The 7644-nt window shown below is 52.8% G+C and overlaps 1 protein-coding gene across 1 annotated transcript; it reads left to right on the top strand.

Moving 5' to 3' along the window:
- Window positions 1-5185: 5185 nt before the first annotated feature.
- PARM1 (prostate androgen-regulated mucin-like protein 1) lies at window positions 5186-6708 on the top strand. The gene is made up of 3 exons (XM_008949185.1): window positions 5186-5255; window positions 5937-6015; window positions 6624-6708. The coding sequence occupies exons 1-3, from the start codon at window positions 5186-5188 to the stop codon at window positions 6706-6708; spliced, it is 234 nt and encodes a 77-aa protein (XP_008947433.1).
- The last annotated feature ends 936 nt before the right edge of the window (window positions 6709-7644 follow it).

Raw genomic sequence — 7644 nt, 5'->3', positions numbered from 1 at the left:
TCTCTTGTTTTTTATGCTGTGTTTCAGCTGGCAGAATAACTTAAAAGCTTGCTGCAATTGCTTCTGGAGTGCCTGAGAAATGCATTGCTGGAGAGGTGGCCAGGCAGCTGTTCCCCAAGGAGAGCACTGGGAAAGCCTCAGCTTCTGCAGGGGTGAGACCTGCACCTTTGCATGCTTGCAGAAGCCAACTTGCAAATAGGAGAGGGAGATAATCCATCAGGTGGATGGTTCAGTCCTTGGGTTGCTGGATGATTAGAGTTAATATTCCCCAGGAGCAAAATGGAGTTGAGTTTTCCCTTTCTTTGCTCTACTGTGCTCCTATGGAAGACAACCTTAAAAAAAAAAACTTTTCAAAGCTCCTCTAGGGCTGTGCAGTGTTATACCACTGTTTTCTGAGGTGGTTGCCATGTCCTGGTGGCCCCCTCCCCACCTGTGCTGAGGCAGATTCCAGAGGGGTGGTCAACTGCCTTAAGTGATTTAGATGTGCACATTCCTCAGGGCTGAACTATGCTGGGTATCCTTCGACAGCAAACCTCCCTTGGTCCCTCTGACAGCCCCTCTATGTGTTTTTTTTAGCCTTTGAAGTCATGTGGTTCTAAAAAAAGCTTTCTAGTGTGTGTTTTTTGTTCCTTGTTCAAGTGCAATGCTCTGATTCCTACTCCCAGCTGACCAGGGGCTGGAGAAAAAGAAACCCTCCCCTTGGATTTTCTTTTCCTTTTCCTTTTCAGAAGAGGTGGTAGAGGACTGGTCTTGCAGACGAGTTGGGCACTCTGCCCACCCAGCTCCTTGGCAACAGGCAGCACCCACCTGAGGGACAGGCTGTCTGTGAGCTGGGTGCAGTGGCATGAAGACAAGTGGAGCTATCTGCCAAGGGGTTCCTCAGCTAGGTCCTTTTTGTCTCCTCATCCTAATGTGGTTCAGAAGCAGCCTGATGATCCAGAGATCTTGACTGGGCTTTTCCAGTGGTGTGAAGGGGCAAAGCCTGTGTGGGTGAGTGCTGGACCCCAGAGCAATTGCTGGGTCCCAGATCAGCTGCTGGAGGTGACAGTTTGAGGGAACAGACAAGGTTTGCTAGTGGAGATACACGCAGCACAATCCATCTAGAGACCCAAGCTTGGCTGGCAGTGACTGTTCAGGAGCTGGGGAGATGAGGAAAACCAGGGGCTGAGCTGAGCAGTGTGCTGCCTTTGGCTCTGCTTGCTCCCCTGGGAGATGTCCCTGTGACCTGTGACCTGCTTGGCTGGGAGTGCTCAGCCTGCAGCCAAGGATTGTTTTTGCATCCCGTTTTGGCTCACCCCCTGGAATTATACCCGTTAGATATTATCAGAAACTTCCTGACTCACCCTGGCTAGCAGTATTGCCAGCTTTTTTGAGGTCCATATTGATTTGCCTCCGAAGCTCAAGTAGATACCGAGAGCTCTGCTGACCCAAAGCACAAGCAAGCAGCATGGTAGCTTTGCAGAGAGGTGGTCATCTGCCTGTGTCCAAGGAAGACTGGAAGCATCTACGTTTACAGAGGGGTCATAAGCTTTCAGGTGCTACCAGGTCTTGGTGCAGTGTGTGTTGTGGGGAGAACATCCAGCTACCTGAGGTCAGAAGTGTGGGTGCAGGAGGCTGGTGGAACTGGGCTGGAGTACCTGGGTTCTTCACTCTTGTCTTTGTAGCAACTTGTATTGCTGATAGGGCTTTCCACCCATGCATCTCCAAAGCAGACCCTCTGCTCTCTGGCACAGACTTTGCCTCCTCTTGTGTAAGGCCCAGGATGGCTGTGTGGTGTTAAGCCCTTGATGGGCCCTGTTGCTCAGTGCTCCTCAAGAATCCAGCCAGGGTTTTCATGTCCTGTCCTCAGCCATGAAAACAGGCATGCTGTGCTCTCCTGGGGTTGTGGCTGATGGCACATTCAGCTCTTGGAATGTGGGAGGCTGTGGACTAACAGTACCTGCTAGAAATGGCACTTGGACCTTCTTTCTCTTAGGAGATGCAGTTTTGGCAGCCTCTCTCCTTTGTACGCTGTCCCCTCAAGTGAATGTGTTGGGGATGCTCCAGCCTGGTCAAGAAGGGGCAAGGAAGGTGGGTACCAGTGTGAAAGTAAAAAGGGCACTTGAACCTCAGTATTAATGTGGAAAAGAGGCAGGGTCTTGCAGCTTGTTTCTGGCCACTGGAAGTGATGTACCAAATAGTGTTGGTCCTTAGCAGATATTGCTGCAGGTCCCACCGTGGTGGCATGGGACCTGGCACTTGCTGCCTGTGGCACATCAGCATGGAGAGCTGTGCAAGGGATGGAGCAGTGCAGGGAGTATTGGATTTTATTTGGTGTTGCAGTGCCTGAATGGAGCAAGGGAGCCACCAGCCTCTGCAGGAGAAGGGGACAGGATGGGTGGGGATCTGTCAGCTTTGTTGGGTGAAGCCAGCACTGCGGGCAGGCTGTGTCCTGGTGAGGTGTTGTGGGTGAAGCCAGGCTGTGCAAACCAGCTCACTCATCTGAACTAACGGCTTTTAAGCTCAGGATTATCACAGTAGCTCCAGCTCACGGGCCACTGACTCCCAGGCATTAACCAGGAAGCCTGAGATGTCTCCTCATCCCAAGACATCTACATCAGAATTGCCCATCAAAAGCTTTTCAGGAGTCTGGTGTGCTTTGGAAAGCTGGGAAGGAGGAGGTGGGATGTCTGGGTGCTTCCCTGCTGCTGTGGTTGGGCTGAGTGTGGGAACCATGGGTGCTGAGCCAGGTGGCTTATCCAGGAACCAGACTCCTACTTGTCATCCATCTCCTCTCCCTTTTTTGAAGGTCTGTTTGCCTTGTGCCTCAGCAGATGGAGAACCTGGGGAGGGTGAAAGCTCAGAGGCATCTCCTAGTGCCTGTCCCTGGGAGAAGAGCAGCCATGGCCTCCATCCCACCTTCAGACCCTCCTGCTTGAGAAATGGTGTCAGTCACAAGGGCATCTACAGAACCAGGAGAAGAATGGGGTCAAGCATACCTGGGACTTAGACTTGTAAATGCCTTGGCCTCTGGTAGAAGCTGTGCCCCAGAAACAGCTTTAAATCCCTGGCCAAGTGTATGCTTGCAGCTTCTGGATAGAAAATGCCTTCATGAAAGGTGTGCTACGTACGCAGTGCTAGCTGCAGTGAGCTGGAGGTCTTTAGCTGAGATGTCCTCCTCTGGGGGTGTAAAGGTTGAGTGAAGCTCTGCAACCTTCTGTTTGCAACTGGTGGCTGGAAACACCCAAAACTCTGGTTTAGTGAGTCTCTGCTCACTGGTGCTGCATCCCAGCACTTCTACATGGAGGCACTAAGTGTTTCCCTGACTCCTTCAGCATGAAGTGCTGTGTCCTGGGAGCCCTGTGCCCCTCCTGGGTGCTCAGCAGTGAAGAGTTTTGCTGGAAGAACCCTGTGTTGCACAGCTCCTGCTCCCAGATTTGAGTCCTCCCCACACCACTGTTTCTTGGTGCAGCTTTAGGCACAATGAGAGTCACATGGTGGGCCAGCAACAGCTCTGTTCCATCTAAAACACATCTTTCCTGCTGGTTGGGTCCTTTCTTGCTGCCTTGGGTGTCAATTGTATGGGTGGCATTGCAGTTTGACTTTGGAGGGACAGCAGATTTTCCTGCGGTGGTTGACATGTCCTTGGGGGGTGGCTTGGTGAGGGGGAGGAGAGCACAGTGTGCCCACCAGCGATGCTCAGCCATGTATCATCTGCCAGCTCCTGCTCAAAGAGCTACCGTGAGAGCTGTCTGTGCTCTCACTGCTGATGTTTCTCACTTTGGTGAGCACCAAGCTCCTGTCTCTAGAGCTGAGGTGGGAGTTTGGCTTTGGGGTTCCCACAAAACCAGCATTTTAGTGTCTTTTTCAATCCTCCACGCTCAGAATAATGAGTTCATTGTGGCTTGTTTGTGCCAGAGCAAGTTCTTGTCTTCCCACTGCTGGGCTTGGGATGCTCTGCGGGTGTAAATAAGTGAATTCATGGGAAGAAAAATCCCTCCTGATGCCACTTAGTGCTGGCATGCTCTTCCCCTGGTCCCACCATGCTGAGGGAGCTGCTGGTGCTGGCCCAGTGCTGAGTTTAGCCCTGGAGAGTAGGAAGTGGGGGGTGGGGAAAAGCCCCAGCAGGCTGCTGGTGGGGATGGGGGAAAGAAGTGACTCATCTTCATCCTAAGGCATGGAGACAAATGAACGAATGCACAAGGAAATGGGCGGGGGGGAGAGGAGAAAGAGGCATCTTGTGTTCTCATTGCCAGCTGCACGGTGGCTGCTGCTGCTGAGGAGGAGCTGGCTCCTCTGCTGCCTGCTGGCAGGAGATGCTTGGAAGATGGAGGGGCATGTGGAGCTTGGGGGTGGATCTCAACCTGTGGGAAAAATCAGTGCTGACCTGTGCTGGGCCAACTGATCTGGTTTAAACATCACCTCTAGCTACACAGGGATGTTTCCCATCCTTGTATTTTAGATGGCTCAGCACTTCAAAACCCAAACTTATTTCCAGCTTTGTTCCTTCAGCTGTCAGCCAAACCCCAGGAGTTTCCTAAGTAACACTTCTGTCTCTCTCCTAGGACTGGGTGATGACCCCACAGCATCCCCCCTGGCCCATGCCAGCCCTCCCTTCCCCTCGGAGGGGATCCCCGTGGGGCCGGGCTCCAGGGATGTGCCTGTCCCCACGCCAGCTCCTGGCCAGTCCTCACTGCCCACACCCACAGGACCTGCTGGAGATGGGGTGTCCTCTGGGCCTGTGGAGGGGGGTGGCAGCAATGCCACCGCTATGGAAGTGCTGTCCCCTGCTCCTGGCTACGTCACCGTGAGCTCCATCACCGCAGCCACCATCCCCACAGCAGACAACCCACCTGTAGGCTCCAAGCCCAGCTTGATGCCACCAACCATAGAGACAGCCCCAAGTCTTCGGACAGCAAATACTGCCAGCTTGGCAAGAGGCATGGTGGATCTGGGGGCAAGTCCCAGCCCCACAAATACACCTGCATCCTCCTCTTCCTCCTCTTCCCTTCCCACCAATGACCTGTACTCATCCCCTGGGATGGTCTTGTCCCCAACACCCATCCCCATGAGCCCCAGCACCACCCAGCTACCAGTGCTGACCAAGGACATCCCTTCCCTGGGGACACTGGCCATGGCATCAAGCCTGGCTGTGGAGCCAACGTCTCCTCCAGCGACTGTGACAAGTCCCACTGCAGCTGAGGCCATGGCCACTGGTAAAACCACCCTCTCCACTGGAGTCACCATGGAAGAGGTCCCACGGGCCTTGAGTGCAGGTAAGCACCACTGCTCTCCATATGTATGTATAGGTATAATGTCCATCTCAAGGTGCTTAGATAAAAGGGGCAGAGCCCCCTGAATTTCAATGATGCTGTGCTTTCCTGGGGGAGCCTATGACATCTGTTCCACCAGTGGAGATGAGTTGTAGATAGCAAACCTCAGTTGCCTGGAGATATTAATAAAATTCTTAGTTTCAAATTTGATTTGAAACACTTAGGGATGAGAAGAAACAAATGCCTGGGTGGTGCAAGATGTAAGTTGGAAGCCTGAGACAGGAAGACGGAAGTTTTTCTTCTCCCTCCTGGAGATTTAAGCTGAGACTAACTTTAACCTGTCTTCTCGAAGCTTAGGTAGCTTAAAGTGCTTCATAAGGCCAGAAGAAAAGGAGGGATCTGGAGCATTTTCTAGCTTTGGTTCAGCACTACATGCTCCTTGATGCTCCTCTCAGCACCAGCAGCAAGTCTATAGTCCCCAAGCAAAGCCCACCTGTGTGTTGTATCCCAAATCCACCTGCCCTGAAAAAATATAGAGGTGCCCAACATGCTCCACAGGAGCTTTGGGAAGTAGTGAGGGAATGTCCCCCCTCAACCAGAGGCCGCTGAGAGGGGGGTGGGGTGGGTGCTGTGGGGCTGGGACTCGGGTGCTGAGCACTGCCTGCTCTGCTGGCTCCTCCACAGGGAGCATCGTGGCCATAACTGTGACGGTGATCGTGGTGGTGGTGCTGGTGTTCGGAGCAGCAGCCTACCTCAAGATCAGGTAAGACTGGTTTTGGGGTGCCTGTGTGACGGGGTGCTCAAGCTGCAGGGGGCCCCCAGGGCTGCAGCCCCTTTCCAGGTGATGCTCAGGGGCAAAGCCCTGGGGAGATGCTGTCTCCAAGCCCAGTGGGCCCACGGGCAGGCTCTACTCCTGGCATGGCTGCATTTTCTACCACACCTATGTTCCAAAAGTGGGATTTTTCTTTAGTTTACAACAGCCTCACTCAAATGCCAGAGAGATTGTTCACCATATAATCATAACTGGTAATTAGCCCTAGGGCAAGATGCTGCCATGGGTCTGGCTGTGACTTGGACAATGAACAGCAGCACGGCCCAGTGCTGAGCATCCGTCATGAGGCTTTGCTGGCAACAGATGAGCAAAGGTCTTGGTTTAATTCCCATAATTTGTCCCAGACTGGTTCAACAGGGCCAAAATCCTGCCCGGGCTTATTTGCTGTCCTGGTGCTTCCTGCTACAATATCCCAAAGCTTGACCTAGTGAGGACTTGCATGTATTTTTCTCCCCTCCCCCCCACCCCGGCCCATGGTAAAATAACTAATAAACACCAAAGCGACTGGTAACGTTGGGTGGTTTGCTCTCCCCTGACAGGCACTCCTCCTACGGCAGGCTTTTGGATGACCACGACTACGGTTCCTGGGGCAACTACAACAACCCTCTCTATGATGACTCCTAGCAGGGATGAGGAGGAAAAAATAAAAATCCTTAATTTATAAGTGTTTCTGAAGCAGTGCATCCACTGAGGAGGTGCCCGGGCACTGAGCCACTGCTGTGGACAGGATTATGGCAGCTCCAGCAGGTGACAGGCAACCAGAGGGTGGGCAAGTGTGTGGCACCCACAATAAATCTGAACTGTGGCCTTTGTGTAGAAAACCCTCTGGGTCCTGGGGCACATAAGCTGCTTGGTTTGTAGGTAAGGGAACCCAAATTCCCCAGGGGGAAGGGATGGGGGAGGTAAGGAAGGAGGGTCAGCCAGTGCTATGGTATCCTTTGTGAGGTTGCTGCCCCATGGCTTGGGGAGGGGACATGTGGGTGGGGGTCTCCTGTGCTCTCACAGACTCATAGAATTGTTTAGGTTGGAAAAAACCTCCAAGATCACTGAGTCCAACTGTTAACCCAGCACTGTCAGGTCACCACTAAACTATGTCCCTCAGCACCACATCTACTTAGTTTAAATCCCTCCAAGGACTTCACTGTTGCCCTGGGCAGCCTCGGCCAGGCCTTGACAACCCTCCTGGGGAAAGCCTGTTCCCTAATGTCCAACCTAAACCTCCCCTTGTGCAACTTGAGGCCATTTCCTCTTGTCCTATTGCTTGTTCCCTGGGAGAAGAGACTGACCCCCACCCCACTCCAACTTTCAGGGAATTCTTGAGAACAAGGTGGTCTCTCTTGATCCTCCTTTTCTCCAGGCTGATCAACCCCAGTTCCTTCCCTCAGCTGCTCCTCACAAGACTTGTGCTCCAGGCCCTTCACCAGCTTTGTTGCCTGTCTTTGGACACAATCCAGCACTTCAATATCCTTCTGGGAGTGAGGTACCTAAAACTCAACACAGTATTTGAGGTGCAATCTCACAAGGGTCACTTAGTGGGGGACAATCACTTCCCTCTCAAAT

This window comes from Merops nubicus, unplaced genomic scaffold, assembly GCF_000691845.1.
Source record: "Merops nubicus isolate BGI_N331 unplaced genomic scaffold, ASM69184v1 scaffold29001, whole genome shotgun sequence".
Lineage (NCBI taxonomy): Eukaryota > Metazoa > Chordata > Aves > Coraciiformes > Meropidae > Merops > Merops nubicus.
The sequence above is the reverse complement of the archived record's forward strand: the minus strand, read 5'-3'. Positions and strand labels throughout refer to the sequence as shown.

Coding starts and splice junctions, on each gene's coding strand:
- PARM1 (XM_008949185.1), top strand. CDS start 5,186: ATGGCCACTGGTAAAACCACCCTCTCCACTGGAGTCACCATGGAAGAG. Junction 5,256..5,936: donor CCCACGGGCCTTGAGTGCAG/GTAAGCACCACT, acceptor GCTCCTCCACAG/GGAGCATCGTGGCCATAACT. Junction 6,016..6,623: donor GCAGCCTACCTCAAGATCAG/GTAAGACTGGTT, acceptor CTCCCCTGACAG/GCACTCCTCCTACGGCAGGC.